This window comes from Salvelinus namaycush, chromosome 35, assembly GCF_016432855.1.
Source record: "Salvelinus namaycush isolate Seneca chromosome 35, SaNama_1.0, whole genome shotgun sequence".
Classification (NCBI taxonomy): Eukaryota; Metazoa; Chordata; class Actinopteri; order Salmoniformes; family Salmonidae; genus Salvelinus; species Salvelinus namaycush.
This window is the reverse complement of record NC_052341.1, coordinates 29984265-30007364: the sequence shown is the minus strand read 5'-3', so window position 1 is coordinate 30007364 and position 23100 is coordinate 29984265. Positions and strand designations below refer to the sequence as shown.

At 44.4% G+C, this 23100-nt stretch overlaps 1 protein-coding gene across 1 annotated transcript; it reads left to right on the top strand.

The window, feature by feature from the left end:
• The first annotated feature begins 3822 nt into the window (after positions 1-3822).
• Positions 3823-23024, top strand: LOC120030105 (rho GTPase-activating protein 22-like). Its single transcript, XM_038975448.1, has 9 exons — positions 3823-4089; positions 5657-5744; positions 15454-15585; positions 19094-19301; positions 19570-19702; positions 19887-19960; positions 20078-20199; positions 20476-21448; positions 21561-23024. The coding sequence occupies exons 1-9, from the start codon at positions 3865-3867 to the stop codon at positions 21781-21783; spliced, it is 2178 nt and encodes a 725-aa protein (XP_038831376.1). The 5' UTR covers positions 3823-3864; the 3' UTR covers positions 21784-23024.
• Positions 23025-23100: the final 76 nt, after the last annotated feature.

Genomic DNA, 23100 nt, shown 5'->3' with positions numbered 1-23100 from the left:
TCAGTCTCTCGGTCCCAGCTTTGATGCACCTGTACTGACCTCGCATTCTGCATGATAGCAGGGTGAACAGGCAGTGGCTCGGGTGGTTGTTGTTCTTGATGATCTTTTTGGCCTTCCTGTGACATCGGATGCTGTAGGTGTCCTGGAGGGCAGGTAGTTTGTCCCCGGTGATGTGTTGTGCAGACGGCACCACCCTCTGGAGAGCCTTGCAATTGTGGGCGGAACAGTTGCCATACCAGGCGGTGATACAGCACAACAGGATGCTCTCAATTGTGCATCTGTAAAAGTTTGTGAGTGTTTTAGGTGACAAGCCAAATTTCTTCAGCCTCCTGAGGTTGAAGAGGCGCTGTTGCGCCTTCTTCACCACGCTGTCTATGTGGGTGGAACATTTCAGTTTGTCCGTGATGTGTACGCCAAGGAACTTAAAACTTTCCATCTTCTCCACTATTGTCCCCTCGATGTGGATGGGGGGTTGCTCCCTCTGCTGTTTCCTGAAGTCCACGATCATCTCCTTTGTTTTGTTGATGTTGAGTGAAAGGTTGTTTTCCTGACAACACACTCCGAGGGCCCTCACCTCCTCCCTGTAGGCCGTCTCGTCATTGTTGGTAATCAAGCCTACCACTGTAGTGTCGTCTGGAAACTTGATGATTGAGTTGGAGGTGTGCATGGCCACGCAGTCGTGGGTGAACAGGGAGTACAGGAGAGGGCTGAGAAGGCACCCTTGGGGCCCCAGTGTTGAGGATCAGCGGGGTGGAGATGTTGTTTCCTACTCTCACCACCTGGGGGCGACCCGTCAGAAAGTCCAGGACTCAGTTGCACAGGGTGGGGTCGAGACCCAGGGTCTCGAGGTTAATGACGAGTTTGGAGGGTACTATGGTGTTAAATGCTGAGCTGTAGTCAATGAACAGCATTCTTACATAGGTATTCCTTTCGGGGGTCACTCCATTCAAATTGCATCCAAAATGGATAAACCTGTTCTCGATTTATATATAGCCCAATGTATAGATGTCCTAGCCTACCTCTTTCAGGTGATACATTCAATGCAGTATCAGCTTTAGATTTTGCTAATTAATGATGGGTTAAGCATAATAAGCTTCTGACTTAGAGCCTCTGTCTCTTGCGCAATATGCACCTGTGCTCCGTTGGCTTTTTTCCTTTAAAAAATGATCCTTAGCTCTTGGAGTCCCATGAAGGAAAAGCTAGACTAGAATAGCTTGCTGGACATAATGTTTTTTTTGCATTTTTTATACCAACACACTATTTGAAAAGGGATGCAAGCGCTTGTTTGCATCCCTTTACAGCAGCCTATAGAACTCGGGTAGTTTGAGAGAAGAGCGAACGTGAGACGGCAGTAGGCTATAGCAGCTATTTCTTCAGACACATGACCTTTCAATCTTCCTGAAGGGAAGTGACAGCCTTCTGCATCTAATTCTAGTCCTATATTATTCAAGGATGTCATTAGAATGATGCAGTTATGGACAACAAAACGTATTTCATTTAACTGTTGAACCCAAGGAAGGAATGAACAACAAAGTGAGAAAGAGGAGGTATGCCAATAACATTCGGGGAAATACAATTTTATGAAAGGTATTTACGCGTCAGCCTACTAATTATACGAATAGGCCCTATTATATTTCAAAATTAAAGTCAAATTCGCTAGCCAATACTTGTAACTCTGTAGGTCTCATGTGCTGCACCAGAATTGCATGTTCACTCCCTGCTTTGTCATGGTTTGAACGATGTGCGTCATTCCAGTCAATATAATACAGTATAACACAATGCAGTACAGTAATACAGCTCACACTCAAAAAGATCAGCCTACTGGAGCTAATTTCATTTATTTCGCCAGGAGAGCATAGAGCTAGCTACATCTATGGGCTTTGGCGTTTTTCTGTCGTGCAAAATGTGCAGTAGCCTATAGGCCTATCATATATTGGAGAACGGCACAATCTAGGCACACAAAATGTATTTAGTGTATGGCTCATCAGGCTCAGGTAGCATCACACTTGAATTTATCGATCAAAGCTTTATAAGCGTTATAATGCTTTTGAATGACACTTTTGGGTTTGGGCGGGAAGAACTGGGTTAGCCGTTGAGAAAAGGGATTTATTCTCCGGATGGAACATTTGTAAAATAGTCGGGAAAATATTCAACACTAGTGTGTGTACAGTATGTACTCTAATAAGGCTTCCAGACAAGCACACAGGGCTGTGATTGAGTGGGGCCGGCAGAGCACCCAGAAACAGGGATGGAGGTAGAGAGAGATGGACGGACAGTTGTAGACGGAGAGAGAGAGAGAGAGAGAGAGAGAGAGAGAGAGAGAGAGAGAGAGAGAGAGAGAGAGAGAGAGAGAGAGAGAGAGAGAGAGAGAGAGAGAGAGAGAGAGAGAGAGAGAGAGAGAGAGAGAGAGAGAGAGAGAGAGAGAGAGAGAGAGAGAGAGAGATGGTTCATGTGATATACGGCCCCTGCTCCTATGATGAGTGTAACCCATTAGGAAGGGAGCCAGGCAGGCAGCCATGGCAGTAGGAGTGGAGGGGGACAATGACGGCTAGGCTACGGTGGCCATGCAATGTTGTGTCTGGTGCCGGGGGGCAAAGGAGCCACAGCCCAACCCATAACCACAGAGTATAATAAACAATGACTGTAAATGTAGGTTTGATTTGACATTTGATTTGATTTGAAATGAATGGACAGTTAGAACTATGAATTAATTCCAATAAAACATGGGATGTTAGGAACTGTCTTTCCAGGGTGTCTGCGTCATACCTATACTATAGCGTTCCACATCCTTAGGGTCGGGAGTTTTCCCTGGCCACGTGAGAAACTCTTGGCCGTCCATACCCGTCCCACATCGCAATAAGGAGAAGAAAGGGAGAATAAGAGAGAAGAAAAAGGGAAGAATAAACATTGATTTTCATCCTCCCTTCCCCCTCTAAGCTGAGCAATGATCCTGAGTGTGTCACACAGGAGGTCCAGCAGAGAGGACGTCTGCAGGATTGATTCCTATAAATTATACATGATCATCAAATTGCTTGTCTTGTTTGCCTTTGCTGCTGTTTGGCTCTGTGGGAGGTGTTGCTGAGTGGCTATTCGCCCTGGATGGTCAGGTCTCTAGAAGCTGAAATCAGGTTTTTGTTTATTTTGTCAAATGTCATGATTAATGCATGGACTAGTAAAGACCCGATTTTACTTTCTGCACATGCTGTACTGTATTAAGTAATCTTGTCTGTGTCCTGTATCAAGCTAATTTCATGAATTACGTTGCATAAAGGACAGACTGAAACTGATTCAGGGTCAGTGTGAGTTCAGAGCCTCCAGACATAGGGAGCCTATAAACTGCATCTGAAACAGTCCTTGACTGAGCTCACGTTACACTAAAACCCAGAGTCAATCCCAGGAGGTCTTATTATCACAGTTCAAACTGGTTCCTGGTTCTGTTGGTCTGCCAGAACGGACAATAACTCTCTTCCAGTGGCTTTAAATGAATCACTTAGATCACCTGAGGCCTTTCCTCTCTTTCCTGTGCCGGGTGGGTCTCCAGCCACCTCTACCCAGGGGAGGAAGGGGGGCCTCAGCCTCAGCTCCAGGGCAGGACGTGGTGTGTGTGGTGTCTGCCTCACCATGGCAACCCTGGAGCTGACACACACTATGTGTATATGACTGTCTCCCTCACTGTCTGTCTTCCTCTCTGCCTGTCTCCCTCTCTGCCTGTCTCCCTCTCTGCCTGTCTCCCTCCCTGCCTGTCTCCCTCCCTGCCTATCTCCCTTTCTGTCTGTCTCCCTCTCTCCCTGTCTCCCTCCCTGCCTGTCTCCCTCTCTGCCTGTCTCCCTCCCTGCTTATGTGTGTATTTGTATTCATGTGTGTATGTGTGTGTGTCTCGACTCTCCAGCCCGGTCCAAGAGCATGGTGATGGGGGATGTGTCCCGGGGCCCATGCCGCCCATCCTCCCCCAGTCTCCAGGAGGGGGCTCTGAAGGCTGGCTGGCTGAAGAAACAGAGGAGCATCATGAAGAACTGGCAGCTAAAATGGTTTGTCCTGCGCTCCGACCAGCTCTACTTCTACAAAGACGAGGAGGAGACCAAGCCACAGGTACTGAACATTCACACCTAAGCTCTTCTTCAGTTCATTGCAGAGGTTTGCTGAAGTCCTTTATTTGGTTTAATGTGGGACTTTCGCTATAGTAGCTACTGTCGCAGGTTCAGATCCTCTCCAATAATACTTGTCTGTGGTTTTTCATCCGTTGCTTAGAAAAACAGGCCAAAGGAATTGTCTATATCACCACCTAGCATGGATAGCTAGCACTGTCATCGTGCCCTGCCTAGAAGGAAAATCAGGATGAAACATAGTTTTGATACCGTTGCTCAATTTTGGTAATGACGTTTTGGCATGGTCATGAAAGAGCTGTGCAGTAATCAGGCAGACAGTTGTTTCAGGACCACCACACAGCATCAAGCCAGGAAAGGGTAATGAAGTGATCCAACAAAAGACAGCAGGCGGTAGTCGGTGGCCCAATGCTTCCAGTGTTCAGTGATCATCTTCTTACATTCCCGGCCTGATATCCAAGCACCTCCATTGATTTCCACAGGCGTTCCCACTTGACTGCTGCCCTTTTAAATGCAGACCTGTCTCCCCAACACACACACACACACACACACACACACACACACACACACACACACACACACACACACACACACACACACACACACACACACACACACACACACACACCATCGGGGCCTTTCAGGCTGGAGAAGCTCTACATTAAGGCCTGGCTGAATGACTGAAGGGTTTGATAGGCACCTTTTAATCACAGGCTGTCAATAGTCATCCAGCCAGTATTGATTTCTCCACACACACACACACACACACACACACACACACACACACACACACGCCCCTCCCTGCGCGGTAACCAGGATGTGTGTGAAAGTGTCAATCTGTCCGCTTTTTTCCCATCTAATCAATAGAAATTGGAGCAGGGGGCTGTGTAAGCAATTCACACAGCAAAGTCTCCCACTGAGATGAAAGGAAATGATAACTGAAGGAAGGGAATTTGCATGTAGGCAATCTACAGCCATGTTTTATCATGTAGAGCAGGCCATTAAGGAATGGCTTGGTGTTTAGAGCCACAAAGGTTGCTACAAGACATCTTCTGAAGGGAGAATAATCTCAGATCTTGAGTTCCGTCTTAATTTTCCTCAGTCATTTGTCCCCATATTCAAGGCTCATTGTACCCTTGGGAGCTCTGCTGGGCTGCTAGCCCTGCCCCAACATTCTACCAATTTGTTGCCATGGCAACTACTGTGGACAGCTTGATCTCTGGTTTGGCAGATCCCATCCTGTTTGATGAGGGATGATGAGGGATGCTGCCAGACTGGTAGAATGAGACCCGGCTTTCCTTCTGAGTAGTCTCTAAATGAACAGGCCTTGATTACGTTGTTTAATTATTATTGATCTCCATTCAATAATGTGTACATCTTCATCCTGAAAGAGATGAAAGAGATAGATATTTTTCTATTTTCTACCCTAATATTCTCATAAGGATTTGATCAATATTTGTGATTTAACCGATTAGAGTTTAATCTCACTGAGGTATTGTTAATATTTGGTTTTGAATGGATTCTGTCTTCCTTCTGTCTTCTGTTCATTCCAGGGCTGCATACCTCTGCAGGGCTGTCAGGTGAACGAGCTCACCGCCAACCCAGAAGAACCAGGGAGACATCTTTTTGAAATCGTTCCAGGTGAGATAATCCATCAACACCAAACCTTCTCCTCCTTTAGCAGAAAATACATGTGTTGTCAGTCAAGCATCACTGCACATGTCTGGCTCAAGATTTTATGAGGAGGATATTTAGCGTATTGCAGTTTCCTCAATACCACACTGAGCCAGCAGGGGGCAATGCTGATTCACAATGGAGACTGGAGATGCAGGACACAGACGCCATACTGACTGGTAGATAAGCTTGCACTCAATACACTGCAATTACACTGAGTGTACAAAACATTAGGAACACCTTCCTAGTATTAAGTTGCACCCCCTTTTTCCCTCAGAACAATTTGTCGAAGCATGGACTCTACAAGATATCGGAAGCGTTCCACAGGGATGCTGGCCAATGTTGACTTCTATGCTTCCAGCAGTTGTGTAAAGTTGGCGCTATGTCCTTTGGATGGTGGATCATAATTCATACACACGGGAAACTGTTGAGTGTGAAAAACCCAGCAGTGTTGCAATTCTTGACTCACTCAAACCGTTGCGCCTGGTACCTACTACCATACCCCGTTCAAAGGCACTGAAATATTTTTTTCTTGCCCATTCACACCCTGAATGGCACACATACACAATCCATGTCTCAATTGTCTCAAGGCTTAAAATCCTTCGTTAATCTGTCTCCTCCCCTTCATCTACACTGACTGAAGTGAATTTAGCAGGTGAAATCAATAGGGGATCATAGCGTTCACCTGGATTCACCTGGTCAGTCTATGTCATGGAAACAGCAGTATATCACCCCCTAAGAATTGCATCCCTGTGGATGTTAATCTCTTTCGTGACAGAATCTCCAAACCAAGACTTCAGAATCAGAACTAATCGCTAAGAACACATTGACGCATCAGTATGGATTCCACCTCCTTGGCGAATGACATTTTAATAAAGGGAAGAGAGAAAAGAGAATATTCTCATCTTGCCCAGGCATACTGACCCCAATAGCTGGTTCTCAGGACTATCAGGAGTCTTTTAAGGTTGACATCTATGTAAAAGTAACCGGTGTGAAAGGGCTAGCTTGTTAGCGGTGCGCACTAGTAGCATTTAAATAGGTGACGTCACTCACTCCGAGACCTTGAATTAGTTGTTTCCCTCGCTCTGCAAGGACCGCATATTTTGCAGAGATAGGTAATGACGCTCTGTGTGTGACTGTCGTCGAAGTGTTCAGAGGTTCCCTGGTTTGAGCCCAGGTTGGAGCGAAGGAGAGGGACGGAAGCAATACTGTTACATGTACACGGACAATACGCAGCTTTGCCTAGGGGCGAGTGTGCTGGAAAGACCCTACGCAGTCAACTCTTCACGCTCAATACAGCCCGAATGGTCATTTTCAATTAAAGTCACTCAGAGTGAGCTAGGCAAAGAGATCGTATTCAATTCTAATTCCTAATTCTGCGGTACTAGGTAGCTACTGTATATCACTCAGTTAAATGTTATTTGCACTGTGATTTTTTCCCCCCACTGTGTATTGTTGCTGACGGGCCAGTGGGTCTCTGTGTTTTCTATTTATGGCGAGTAAATATTGCAGCACAGTGTAACCCCAATCAGCCTTTACTGGCTACGTGTGGATGAGCTAGGCAGGCAGCACACAGGCTGTCAAGGCCATTTCTGAAGACCATTTCAACAGTGGGACAGCAAGAACATAATGGAAAGGGGACTGCATTTCAATCGGAGCTGTGCACTTTAGAAGTCTCCCACTCTCAAACCCAACTCAGCCCCCTACATGCTCATTAGAAGAGATTCAATTCTCAGGCCCTTGAGAGAAACGGGGTGTTTTTTCTCCCTCTTGCTTTCTCTCTCACTCAGCTTGAATGAAAGCTTTTCACTTCTCAGCCTTGAAATAAACAACCACTGAGTGCTCAGATTGACTCTGGCATTACGATAATGATCCACTCTGGTAATGGGGTTAGGAAACAAGGGATCGTGGTAAACAAATGTTACTGTAAGGCTTCAACAGAGGCGCGGGGAAGCTTTTTGTGTACTTCTTACAATAGGTCAAGAGGGACCACCACATTCACCCACATCACCCAAAATGTCTCCATATGGATGGTCCTGTCCTCATTCATACTATCCATTTCAGAATCGGGTTTCGGCAAAGAGCAGTGCCTGCAATTCATTGGGCAATTTGGCTTTTGACTGTGCCATCTAGGGTGTTAGAGAGCCCATGACCTCTGAGGTTACTGTCTGTATAATTCTCCTAGCACTTGTGAGAAATCCCTCTGAGCGTCTTTTGTCTTCTGTTACCACATCACGTCATCCTTTCAGAGTAGGGCTGCGCAATTATTCTAATTCACATCGAAATTGCAACATTGACTCATTGACATCCACTTTTATAGTTTACTTAGTTGTTTTTCCCTCTTATGGCTGTTTCCTACACACACTAAACCCCGCCCCCTGTTACTCAAGTGGTGCAGTTCATCGTCCTAGCTGTTAGATCCACTATAAGTTTGCATGCGGTTCTATTAAGTCAAATGCAGTCAAGAGATTGTAACAAACAAGAAAAATGCTGCTTTCCACTTCGTTTTTTATTTAATCATTCTATTTCTATGATTCCAACAGTTTGCCCAAGTGTTTAGATCTATATCGCAGGTGAAATCGCAATCACAATATTTGTTTAAAAAAATGCTATTTGATTTTTGGGCCCGTATCGTGCAGCCATATTTCAGAGCAAGGCTAGGCACTAGGGTGTTCCTCGGTCTCAGTTCACTGACTCTCTCCATGCATGACCTCTGCCAATAAACGTCCTTGCAGGTTGTGTTTGATGTGGACACTTTAAAGGTCCTTGCACTGTCCAAATGAAAGAGAAGCGAAGGCCCCTGCAAATTGACACTAACTCATCAAGGGTACAAATATGCCTAGCTTGATTTTTTCCCCCTCCAGAATTTGGCAAGATATGATGCATTGATACATGATACATCTCCACTCATTTCCTCAGGAACATCTACGGTGATAGGTTCATTTGGTCATACAGGATGTCTATCTGATAGCACCTCTTATATCCTCATATCCAAGGCTACAATTAAACTGGTTAGGGAGCCCTCACACATTTTAAAGGTATAATATCCTGCTTCTTTTCCCTCTAATATCCTTGGGAGCAAGAAAGCAATGAACCAAAACGTAGCCAAATCCAACAACCCTTTTCAATATCCTTTAAACTGAAGTAGCTATGTGGCTATTACTGAAAGCCTATCAGAGAAAGGAAACAGGTATTATAATCTGTGGTTTATAAATGCACTCTGTGCTTAAGGGGTTACTCAAGGCTAAGCTTCCTTTTGTGTTGGTCTCTAGCCATAAAACCAGCTGGGAAACAACAGCCTGTAAAGGATGGTGGACACACACACACACACACACACACACACACACACACACACACACACACACACACACACACACACACACACACACACACACACACACACACACACACACACACACACACACACACACACACACACACACACACACACACACACAAGCCTGGGTAAACAAGACAATTTCAGCTAATTAATTATTGCAGGCTACTTGTTTAGCCAGTGCAAACACACACACACACACACACACACACACACACACACACACACACACACACACACACACACACACACACACACACACACACACACACACACACACACACACACACACACACACACACAGACACACACACACTTGGAGCCTGTCCCCTACCCCCAGCACCAGTCCAAGCCTTGCAGAAAAGCTCAGCCTTATAAAGAAGAGTTGTTTGCTAGAAGGGAATACAGCTTTAGACAAAGAACAGTGGTCCTGTCTTTCTAGGCTTGCACGACTTCTGATTAGCTAGTTGTCAGCTCATTGCTTATAGAGCACCCCGCTGGCTCAGAACATTGAATGAGGGTACTAACACGATCTTTGTATACAGTATGAAACTATTTTCTTAGTGCCCTCTGACATTTGCATATTACCCTGTGGCACTAGCAGTAGAAAAGTGTGTGATCTTGTTTACCTGAGTAATGTGAGCCAGGTTGAAAAAGTCAACAATATTCACGTGTGCCTCCCTTTCATCTGAGCTTCATTGTGGGCTCCCCTTACCTGATATGCATAAACTGTCAGTAACTACAACAATGGCTCACTTCATGACCCCAGACAGTGTTGCAAAAGAAAGCAATGGAAGTAGCTAGGCGCTGTTTTGTTGGTTTTAAGTCTATGGACAGCATGCTGGAATTTGTGATGGAGGATTTCCATGGATCTATAGATGGGTCTTGTGGTGACGTGACTGTGACCCTTAGGCTAGCAACAAACCTACACATATCACTCTTTCTGGTCACTTGAAGTGAAGGGAAAACCCCAAGGCCTACTGTAAAAATGGGTTAGTAGGACAAGCTAGCCAACAGCAGTGTGATCCAACAACATGATTACAACGATCAAATCAAATCAAATGTTATTGGTCACATACACATGGTTAGCAGATGTTAATGCAAGTGTAGCGAAATGCTTGATGCTACTAGTTCCGAAAGTGCAGTAATATCTAACAAGTAATCTAACAATTCCACAACAACTACCTAATACACACACATCTAAAGGGATGGAATAAGAATATGTACATATAAATATATGGATGAGTGATGGCCGAGCGGCATAGGCAAGATGCAACAGATGGTATAAGGTACAGTATATACATATGAGATGAGTAATGTAAGATATGTAAAGATTATTTTAGCTGTAGTCAATGAACAGCTTTCTTACATAGGTATTCCTCGTCCAGATGGGATAGGGCAGAGTGCAGTGTGATGGCGAATGCATCGTCTGTGGACCTGTTGGGGTGGTATGCAAACCGACGTGGGTCTAGTGTGGCAGGTAAGGTGGAGGTGATTTGATCCTTGACTTGTCTCTCAAAGCACTTCATGATGACAGAATAGTCATTTCGTTCAGTTATCTTTGCCTTCTTGGGTACAGGAACAATGGTGGCCATCTTGAAGCATGTGGGGACAGCAGACTGGGATAGGGAGCGATTGAATATGTCCGTAAACACACCAGCCAGCTGCTCTGCGCATGCTCTGAGGATGCCGTCTGGGCCAGCAGCCTTGTGAGGGTTAACACATTTAATTGACTTACTCACGTCAGCCACGGAGCAGGAGAGGGAGGGCCCGCAGTCCTTGGTAGTGGGCCACGTCGGTGGCACTGTATTATCCTCAAAGTGGGCAAAGAAGGTGTTTAGTTTGTCTGGAAGCAAGACGTCGGTGTACGTGACGTGGCTAGTTTTCTTTTTGTAGTCCGCAATTGCTTGTAGACCCTGCCACATACGTCTCGTGTCTGAGCCGTTGAATTGCGACTCCACTTTGTCCCTATACTGGTCATTGCAGTTTAGACTCATACACTATTAGAAAGAAAGGTGCTATCTACAACCTAAAAGGGTTCTTTGGCTGCCCCCATAGGATAACTCTTTGAAGAACCCTTTCTGGTTCCAGGTAGAACCATAATGGGTTCCATGTAGAACTCAAAAGAGTTCTACCTGGAACCAAAAATGGTTATCCTATGGGGACAGCCGAATAACCCTTTTGGAACCCTTCTTTTCTATGAGTGTACTACAGATCACCATGACAAATCTGGCCAATCAGAGGCTTCCCAATTGACTCGCAACGTCTGTGCGTTTTCCAGAGAGTGTGTGTGTGGACTGGGGAGGTTTGTTTGGTAAGGAAGGGGAGAGGAGCCCATCTAATCACTCCACACACAGCACACTGCCAGGGAGAGAGAGGGAGAGCAAGGCCAGGGCACACAAGGAGAGATTAGCGTACACTCCTCCTCTGGTATCTGCCTCTCCCGAGGGAACCCAGGGGATAGAGATAACTACTGCTGCCCATGTTAGTGAATGAGAGAATCTATACATGAAGAACAGGAAGAAGTGGGACTTGTTTTTCGGGGCTTGTTTTTCCTGGCATTGAGCATGCCTCACTGGCACCGCCTGCCCAGTAGTACCTGCGTGTGGATAAGGATACACAACCTCCAGGAGGGCAGCACGTACCCTATTCATGCCCCAGCTGTAGCACTGCCAGCTCCCCTCAGTGAATCATGGGAATGGGGCTGGCCTGCTGTAAGCCCACCAGGCTCAAACAGGAACACCTGCAAGGTAAAGCTAGCTACCTTTTTAGAGTTATATTGTAAATGTCAATTAATGTCATTTGAGTACATGTAATGTACTGTATTTATATTGAACAGCTATGGGCTAATGATGTCCATCTCTCTGTTGTGGATTTCACTTGTTTTGTCCATAATGCAGTATGCCATACCACAACAAAGGTTTACTTTGTAGGGGAGCTAGAGTGGCTCAAAAAAAGGGTTTTATTTTGTTGGTCGTGGTGTTCTGTTGTTGTATGACGTACTGCATTCAGGTTTTCTGAAGTCCTTTCTTTCATTTGAAGGGCAAGCTTTTCTGGTTATCCAACAAAGGTTGGTAGAAAACAATATAGGGCATGTTCTACAACCAATCATAGCTGCTCCAGAGCACATGTTTTATCACAAAATGTACATACTATAATAAATTAGAAAAAGAAACGTAGTATATGCCAGAATTATCATGATGTTCCCTCTCCATGGTGACCCTACACACAGCTATTTGGGAAACATTATACACAACACGTGTGCTGCACTTCCTAAACCCTCCGGCACAAAGGTCAGCAGGAGTTAATCAATTCCCAATCCTCAAAACAATCATCTGGACCATTATTCACACTGACAGTGGCCACACACACAGAGACACACAACACCGCTGCTTATCACTAACTGCAGGTGTCCGCACCTCCCAGTCAGTCAACTATGTTCACACAGTCAGTGGTGGAGCAAGAACTCAATTGTCATACTTGAGTAAAATAGATACCTTAGTAGAAAATGACTCAAGTAAAAGAGAAAGTCACCCGGTGAAATACTACTTGAGCAAAAGTCTAAATGATCTGTTTTGAAATGTACTTAAGTACAGTGATGTAAAAAGCACTCAATTGTCATACTGCAGGGGCTCATTCCAACACAGACATCATTTACAAATTCCGTATTTGTGTTTAGTGTATCCGCCAGATCAGACACGGTAGGGATGACAACCAGTGGAGGCTGCTGAGGAGAGGACGGCTCATAATAATGGCTGGAATGGAGTCAATTGTATGGTATCAACCACATGGAAACCGTCCTCTCCGCAGCAGCCTCCACTGATGACAATGCGTTATATTGATAGGTGTGGTGGAGGTGTGCTGTCCTGCCTGAGCATTCTAAATGTAACTAGTACTTTTGGGTGTCAGGGAAAATGTAATGGAGTACAAAGTACATATTTTCTTTAGGAATGTAATGGAGTAAAACTAAAACATAAATATTAAAGTAAAGTACAGATACCCCCCAAAAATACTTAAGTAGTACTTCAAAGTATTTTTACGTATGTACTTTATACCACGGCACCCAGGTAAGAAGAAACCTATTTTTCACAGTAAAACTCATCCCTTATCTCCCATCCCTTCCACTAAGGATCCATCCATCCACAAGCACAGTGGGCAGTCTGACATTTACCGACCAGAGGGAATCACTATCACCAAGAATGACCTTCACTGCAGTTTTCTGTGGAACATGAAGAGTCCTAATCAAAATATCAGCCCTTTTATGTGCTCAGTAGGAGTGAGACTATTTTCTTACAGTCTGCTGGCAGTGGGCTGGAAGAGGAAGCATTGACTGTGTTCAGGCTCCTTTATGTCTGCGTCAGCGGGGCATCTTTATCACTCGCTTGATTTCTCTCTTTTCCGGTGGCTGGATAGATCACTTATGTGGGTGACCTGGTGGGAAGGCATCCATCTGGTTTACACTGTTATTGATGACAGGAACTAGGACTGAAGAGCTTTGTCTTTCCTATCAGACCACATAAAGGAACAGCTTTTTGAACAAGTGCTTTTGAAGCTGTAACAATATTAACACGTTCATCTTTCAAGTTAATGGAAAGTGCTATGTTTGGAACCAAAAGTATCCAATATAGATGTTTGGTACAAGATAGTAGAAGGTGTTATTTTTTTGTGAATGATATGATTCTCTCCTACAATGGGAGTCCCTTTAGTCTTTTTTTGTTTGTTTTCAAGTTCATATCAGACGGCAGCAGCTAAGCGGTATTGCTTTCTGCGTGTCTGGTATATGAGTAAGATGTTTTGAAGCAGAAGACAAGTGGGAAATACAGTATATCTTGACAGAGCCAATATTCCACCAGTCAAATGATAACATCATCATTTAATATTTTATGAAGGCAATAGAATTCTCAGCATTATTTTGTACTCGCATAGGGAGGTTTCAACTGATTCCGAGAATATACAGTAGTAATATGCTAGGAATGCATAGACAGGAATTATATCTACTCTATCGACATAATATTAGGTATATGAAGTACTGACTGAATACAATGACTGCATATGGTAATAATGATAAAAGTAATGACTAAAGCATTTCAGCCTGGACTATAGACTGCAAACCTGTATCTAAGGGTCACATGAGTACACAGAGCCCAAAGCAGTCAATGTGACTGGGCTGCTAAGTGATAATCACAGTGGTGTGAGTTTGCTGAGCTGGGTGACAAAGGCACTTAGCTTTATGGCACCACTGTTTATATTTGGTTTACCTTCCCAAAGCTAAATGGCATGTCCTAACATGGCGAGAGATATCATTACATGGATTACTGGACCCCAGTAAAATCACATCTGAAGAATGATATCTGATGAATCACTTAAATGTGACCTGTTCTCTACATGTGTGCTACTATATCTGATAAATGGTAGACATTCATTGTGTTGCCAGATCCTATAGGGTCAATCAATTGAGACATGTAGTCTACATTTGGTTGTTCGGTCGGTCTGTTATGTATCCACAGAGTTTCTAAACCCAGAGGCGCAATATCGCTAGGCTTTCTGGGAACGCTCGCGAAGCAGACCAAACAGACCAGGCCAGGGTTTTGAGTTTGAGAAGTCAATGAGAGAAGTGACATTCTTCCTTGGTTGTTCATTTTCCCGAAATCTAAAGGCACAACCGAGATATGAGCCCGTCTCTTTAGTAGTTGAACATGTTATTACTCCAACCTCGTGGTAGTGACAGACTGACACGTTTTCATTTTCGTCAAAAACAACTTTATGTCGAAGGAGTGCCTTTGATTTGACCGCCTGCACATGTGCTGTTTGGCTTCGGGGCGACCGTTACACTCAATGGCATGTTTCTACAGTTTTCGCCTATCTTCATGGTGTACTATCTTTGATGTAGCTGTAACTGTATTCTAAACAAAACAACTACACCATCTAGTGGTAATAGTGCCGGTTACAACTTTATTCACCAAGAGGTCTGATATGAGGGTAGTTGATGGCTAACTTGTTGGCTGAAAATCCAATTTTTTATTTAGACAGCTTGATCTTTGAGGAGTCGGGCCTACCTGATTGGATTTCTTGTCCGTGCACAATATCTTATATTGTAGCCTTGTACAGGGATGGGGCTCTTAAAGGACATCTTAAAGGACATCTCCCGATGTGGAGCTGTGGTATGAAAAAAAACATGAAAGGACATTGAAGTAGCTGGACTCATCAACCTTTCATTAACCTCAGTCCACTTTCCCCCCAGATTAGTCTGCCAACCTATTAACTTTCAAAGATGCATTCGACTCATCTCTCTCTCTCTCTCTCTCTCGTTCTCTCTCTCTCTCTCGTTCTCTCTCTCAGGTGGTACAGGAGGAGAAAAGGACCGCGCTGCTCTCAGTCATGAGGCCTTTCTGCTCTTGGCCAACTCCCAGAGTGACATGGATGACTGGGTCAAGGCCATACGACGGGTCATCTGGGCACCCTTTGGAGGAGGTAAACTAGGCTGGCATTCAAAGTGATTTTGCTATGTGTTCAGTCTGGTTTTACCAGGGCTAGAAGGAAAACCGCTTCGCCCAGACATATTACTAGATGCAATTATTTACAAAACTGATCTAATGCTCAGTGAAAGGATATTCTGGTCAAGGCTCTCATTATTCTCTTTATGTCACTCAAACATTTTTGACATGTGCTGTAGGGGGTCAGAAGGTTTGACAGACAGAAAATCATTGCATGGCGTACAGTATGTTCAGAACAGACTAACGAGTCCTTTCAGAGTCTTTATTTCCTGACTAGTGTGTCATTACACTCTGTTCAGTTTCGAAACATTGCACTGAAAGGCTAGTCTACTGTACTTGACGTGTATGCAGAAGTTTCAAGTTTTAATGTCACATGCACAAGTACAGTTAAATGTCTTCCTGGCAAGCTCTAAACCCAACAATGCAGTAATCAATAACAATGTAATACTACAAATAGCAATAAGGTAGAACAAAAACACACAATAAATAAAAATAAGGAAATAAGAAGAGCACGTGAAAGTAAGTAAGCATACTATATACAGGGTCGGTTTCAGTACCATATTTACAATGTGCAGGGATACTGGAGTGATAGAGGTAGACATGTAGAGGTAGACATGTAAAGAGGTAAGGTGACTAGGTATCAGAATATATGATAAGCAACGTAGTAGCAGCGTATATGATGATTGAGTGGGTGTGTGTAGAGTCAGTATAAATGTACTATAAATGTAGTATAAATGTAATATTATGTGTGTGTGAGCAAATTATGGAGTGAGTGTTTGTGTGTGTGTTGGAGTGTCAGTGTACGTGAGTGTGTAGGGTCCTGTGAGTGTGCATAGAGACAGTGCAACATTTTTCATTAAATAAAACACAACGGTCTACTCAGATAGTCCGTGTAGCCATTTTGTTAGCTATTTAGTTAGCTATTTAGCAGTCCTGGGGATAGAAGCTGTTCAGGATCCTGTTGGTGTCAGACTTGATCCACCGGTACCGCTTGTCATGCAGAAGCAGAGAGAACAGTCTATGGCTTGCGTGGCTGGAGTCTTAAATGATTTTACGTGCCTTCCTTTCATATCGCCTGATATAGAGGTCCTGGATGGCAAGGAGCTCAGCCCCAGTGATATACTGTGCTGTCCACACCCTTTCTGTAGCGCCATGCAATCGAGGGTGGTGCTATTGCCATACCAAGCAGTGATGCAGCCAGTCAAGATACTCTCAATGGTACAGCTGTAGAACTTTTTGAGGATTTGAGGGCCCATGCCAAATCTTTTTCGACCTCCTGAGGGGAAGAGGCGTTGTTGCGCCTTCTCCTCGACTGTGCGCGTGTGTGTGTACCATTTTAAGTCCTTTGGACACCGAGGAACTTGAAGCTTCAACCCGATCCACTGCAGCCACACTGCAGCCCCAAGCCGCATGGAGGGGACAATGGTGTTGAACGCTGAGCTTTAGTCAATGAACAGCATTCTCACATAGTTGTTCCTCTTATCTAGTTGTGTGAGGGAAATGCGGAGTGCAATTCAGATTGCGTCGTCTATGGATCTGTTGGGGCGGTATGCAAATTGGAGTGGGTCTAGGGTTTCTGGGATGATGGAGTTGATGTGTGCAATAACCAGCCTCTCAAAGCACTTGGCTAGTGTGTGTGAAGGCAGCTGGATATCCAGATATTACGTCACACAGAGGATGTTCTAAATAGGAGGATCACAGCATGTCTAACTGACATCCATGCTTTCATATCATACATTCTAAATATGAGGGTTGTTCTAAGATCCTCTATGTTTTTTGAAGAACCTTAGGGTTCTTGGCATTGAAAATGGCCGGCAAAATTTTGCACTGCTAAATTATTCTGCCTGTGGATACGCAGAACATCAACACGCCAGAGCATATACCCATTGGACTTGGGGTTCTGCTGGGAGTTTACCTCATATTTGGATTTTTAAATTCTGCTTTGCCACTAAAATCATAATAAACACTGAGAACTAAAATATTGTGTTATTGATGTAATTTTTATGCGTATTACTATTATTCATAATAACTTGGGAGGGGGGTAGCTCAAAAATTAACCCCAAAGGTTCTTTGAGGATCCATTAAAAGGGTTTCTTTGAAGAACTTATAGGGGTTCCCCCACAGTTTCAATTTGAAGAACCCCTAAAGGAATCTCCAGGAACCTTTTGTTTTTAGAGTGTAGCCGTAACTTTAAACCCATCCGACACTGGAACTGGAAGGCAGGCACACTATTGTAGTCAGTCAGTGAAGGCTGCTTACGGAAGGACAGCTCACAATAACGTCTGGAACGGCTGAGCGAATGGAATGGCATCCAACCATGTGTTTGATGTATTTATACCTTTCCACGGATTCCGCTCCAGCCTTTACCACGAGCCCGTCCTGCCCAATTAAGGTGCCACCAACCTCTGGTGTAGTCAGTAGGCTACTTGCTACATATATTACATTTTGGAAGGAGCATGCAATGATGAAGAGAACTTCTTTAGCCCGTATCTAATTTTAATGTCAAGAGGGCATACATTGAGAGGATATACAATAATTTGTTGATAACAACAAGATTACGTATGGACATTGGACATTGGACCTATGGACATTTTTCATATTGGCCCATGCCAAGTACCTCAATTCCTCCACGAAGATGAGCGTAGACTAGAGTTTTTGAAATGAACCTCCAAGTCCTTCGATTCGCTATGTGTCGATACTTAATAAATCTTCTTCGGGATTGGTGTCCCTTCCAGGGGACTGTTGAGCTAACCTAGGCTAATGCGATTAGCATGAGGTAGTAAGTAACAAGAAAATTTACTAGGACATAGACATATCTGATATTGGCAGAAAGCGTAAATTCTTTTTAATCTAACTGCACTGTCCAATTTACAGTAGCTATTACAGTGAAAGAATACCATGCTATTGTTTGAGGAGAGTACACAGTTTTGAACATGAAAAGTTATTAATAAACAAATTAGGCATATTTGGGCAGTCTTGATACAACATTTTGAAAGTTGAAAGGTTGAACGTTGTAAACATTTCCCAAATCTTAAGATAAACCATTAGTCAAATTAACCCCAGAATTGGTTTATAAACTCAATAAATTAAGTAATGACATTAAGAAGGATTACCTGCTGAATTCAAAGATACAGCACTCGACTAAACTTCACTTGCGTCATCTTTGTGGTTTTGAGAGATAAACATGGTAATGCTTTCACTTATTGCACATAAAGGAACATAGTTCCCACATGATAGAGTGCTTGCTTTGTTACCCAACTGATCTCCTTTCTGTCATCCTGTGAACCCCATTCATTGCTGCTGGCAGCTATATTTTGATTTGCATTTTGTGTTTACTTGTTCATCCAACTGCTGAATGTTGAGATGCTGCATATTGGTATTCCTGAACATAACTTTCCATTGGTTTGGCATTTTATTATGGTAATGAATGACAACCATTATTTAATACTGAAATACAGTATGCAATACGTTTTTCTTGCCTGCAGGGATATTTGGCCAGAGTTTAGAGGACACAGTCCAGTATGAAAAGAAGTTTGGCCATCGCCTGGCACCTCTTCTGGTGGAGCAGTGTGTGGACTTCATAAGGGAACGAGGTCTGGATGAGGAGGGTCTTTTTCGGATGCCAGGGCAGGCTAACCTGGTAAAGGATCTACAGGAAGCCTTTGACTGTGGGGATAAGCCTTTATTTGACAGGTAGATGAAAGGTCATCTACATTCCCTGTTATTGAATAGAAAATAAATGCTGATTTGTTTAGCTGGAAGTAGAAGTGGTGGTAGAGGTAGTGGTGGTCAATTATTCACAATAGCTGTGATAGTGTATACACTGTACGCCTACATACTGTATAGCCTACCTTTAAATCCTTCCACTACAATACCGTAGGCCACTAGGCCTTTAGCATTTGGATATTGTGATTCACAGTTAGTAGGCAACTTTAGATAACTCTTTCGTGCCCCGTTGCAGTAACACTGACGTCCACACAGTGGCGTCCCTGCTGAAGCTCTACCTCCGTGAACTGCCTGAGCCTGTGGTCCCTTTCTCCAAGTATGAGGACTTCCTCGCCTGTGCTCAGCAGCTGGCCAAAGACGCGGAGGTGGTAAGAAACACTTCTCTACACTAGTCCTTGTCATGTTAGTACTCACACTATGACTGAAGCCAACGAGACAAACTGCTCTGTCATTGGATAAAAACCAGTGTTCAAGTACATTATGTCTTTGTGAAGAAACAAAAGCTGTTGTGATACTGTATGTCATTCTCAGGTTCTCATCTTATCTTCTTAGGGTGTACAAGAGCTGGGGAAGCAAGTGAGCAATCTTCCTCCAGCCAACTACAATCTCCTGAAGTACATATGCAAGTACGTCCACAAACATCAAACTCCCGTCCGTAGAAGATCACAATTATCTCATTTTATCACAGTCACATTTTCATATCTTTCTAATTCTGTCCCGCCGTGCCTTGCCTTTCTTTAAAGGTTTCTTGATGAGGTCCAGTCTCACGCAATCAAAAACAAGATGAGTGTACAGAACCTGGCCACTGTATTTGGACCAAATATCCTCCGGCCCAAAATGGAGGACCCAGTGGTAATTATGGAAGGTATGAACGAACTCTCATTCATTTTATATCATACCGATATTATTAGGCACTGTATTAATCATCTGAGTCTTTCCTGATATTTTTTAATTCAAATGGCTGGGAAGTATGATGCAGAGAAGATACGGTACATTAGCTTATGGAAAGTAGGGTACTATTGCATGCTATCTATTCATGACTCATCTACTCTATGTCCAGTTCACAAAACATATACAAATCCAAAGTAGAACAGCATTGTACAGTATGGTTCCTTATACCTTTTTATTGTTTCCTGTAAAGGGACCTCCCTAGTCCAGAGCCTCATGACCGTACTGATCAGTGAGCATAAACGTCTGTATTCGGGGAGGGGGGAGCTGGAGGTCCCTGTTCCCCAGCCAGAAGTGACCCTCCAAGGCCAACAGCTCCAGCAGCACAGCATCGGTGGCTGGATTTCTGAGGAGGACCTCCAGAGCTGTCCCGCCAACCCCAACGAGGACCTCGCCTGCAGCAGCGCCTCTTCTCTGGATGCTAAACTCTGCGCCGCCACCGCCCCTCCGCTCAGACTCGCTCCTTCAGGGAAGGGTGAGACGGTGGTCAGCCCCAGCAAGCAGACCAAGAATGTTCCCTCCTGGAAGTACTCCTTCAAGGGCTCCTCCACGCCGCGGCCCCCTCCTCAGGCCAAGCCGGCCGTTTGCGCGGCTGACGTCAGCGCGTCCTATAGTGGAAATTGGCTGATGAACGGGCTGTCCTCTCTGAGGAGCCACAGGCGCACCGCCTCGGGGGAGCGTGTCAGGGACTCCACCAGCTCTTCCCAGAGACTGTCCACCTATGACAACGTCACCTCTTCCTCCAGCATGGGCAGTGTCCCCAGCGTAGCCAGCACGCCTTGGTCCACCTCCTCCTGTGAAATCGCCGCACCTGACTCAGGCAGCGAGCCCTCATGGCCTAACTGTGGTAACGGGAAGGGTCCAGGGGAGTGCCAGTGGCAGGAGCTAGCCTCACCCCAGCGCCAGGGCCAGATGGGAGGCCGGGAGGAGGAGAGAGTTGGAGATAGGGTCTCAGAGCAAGAACATGACAGTAGTGAAGCCATGGAGCTGTGTGTTAGCAGCGCAGGCTGCAGTGACAATGGAAACACCATAGCCAATATGTTGGTGCCGTCCATCTTGACGCCGGAAGACCTTGACGGAGGCTCCAAAGCACTTACCAGCCTGGTGGAGGGTCTGAAGGATGAGCTGAGGCAGCAGAAGGTGGCCTATGAGACCATCATCAAAAAGTAAGTCTGCAGGCTGCAAATCAGTCAACAATCTTACTCAGGTTACTTGCAGGTATTGAGTAGTGCCGGCTCTACAGTTGTGTAAATCAACCTACGTATGTACCCCCTGCAGGCTGGAGGAGTCGAGTGCTGCTCTGTGCGCTCAGATGGAGCGTCTGGGGCAGCAGATGGAGCAGGAGAGGAAGAAGCAGCGCATGCTGGAGATCAAGCTCCGCAACTCAGACCGAGGCCGTCACGACGCAGAGAACAGGAACCGGCTCCTGGAGAGGGAAATGGAGGACTTCTTCTCCACTCTGGGAGACCTGACTCTGGGAGCAAGGACTAGCAACATTTAATAGCCCTGGTCATAGACTCCTATAGTCTCTCCCCACAGCCGAGTGCCATGAGTCTGGCAAGGGAGACTAAGAACTACATCGACTCAATTAATAATACTGTATGTTGTCCAACGCAGGCAGCTGCATCTCTATATTTCCTCAGGCCTCTAAGTGTGCCTATGACTACCATGAGTATCTATCTGGTGACAAAGCCTTGGTCCTTGGTTGACTCTGGTCAACTCTGTCAGTATACCTTTAATGTAAAACAAAAGGGGTCAACTACTATCATTATGACTGTACAATAATCACTGCTTTGTTAATCATATGCTGCCTCCTACAGTACACAATGTGCAAATACAACAATACCAAATACTCTTGCTTACGGTCCAGTGTTGAAGCCGCCATGACGGTTTGGGGCACATGAAGCTGACCACTGCCCTCAAAGAAACAATTCAAAGGTATCCTGGCTGTGCCTTCAGGGACTTTTAGAATTTAAAAAAAGAAAATGTTGTGTGCTTGTCCAAATGGTTCATGTATTGCTTAACCTTAATTTATCACTACTATCCCCAGAGTCACTTGCAGTAAGGTGCCAATAGTTCATCGAATGAAAATGTTGAAACAGAATGTACTGTATACTTCAGTGAATGTAATGTGTTGTTGATCAAGCCAGCCCTGTAAATTGAGTGTGAATTAATTATCAAAACATGGATATAGATTTGAACGCATAACAATTATATACATTCCCCCAGATAATTCTTATGTGAGCGTTGCATGTGGTGAAACTGTTGCTAGAATCCCCATTTTCAGCAAATGATTACTGCTACTGTATAGACATGTCTGGAGGCCTGAACACGAAACATGATCTGGTTCCTGAAGTCCCCTATAATCGTGTTAAATATTGTGACCATGTGTATTAGTTTCAAGGCCATGTGACTGTATTTTTTTGTGTTCTTTTTGCATTTTATACAGAATCATATGACTAATGTTTTCTGATGACCCCTTTCATATGCTGTTCCGATGCTTACGTTTACAAGGTTTTGTTTTGAAAGACTTGGACTGATTAAGACAAGTGTCTATTGTGGTCGCCCCTGTCAATTGACAGCAGTTGAAATGTTTATTTTCTCCTCAAACGTAAACTTAGGTTCAATATTTATAGTCTTTGATTAAGATTTGAAGGTGCTTATTTATTATGAATCTACACACTTGTAATGAATGGCATTATGGCAATATGAGTAAATAAAGATGACCGGTGTCATTTTGTGAGTGATGCTATATGGGTCAGCATGCTTGTGTTCAGTTCATCTTACACTTAGCACTTGGTGTGTACTCATTATACCA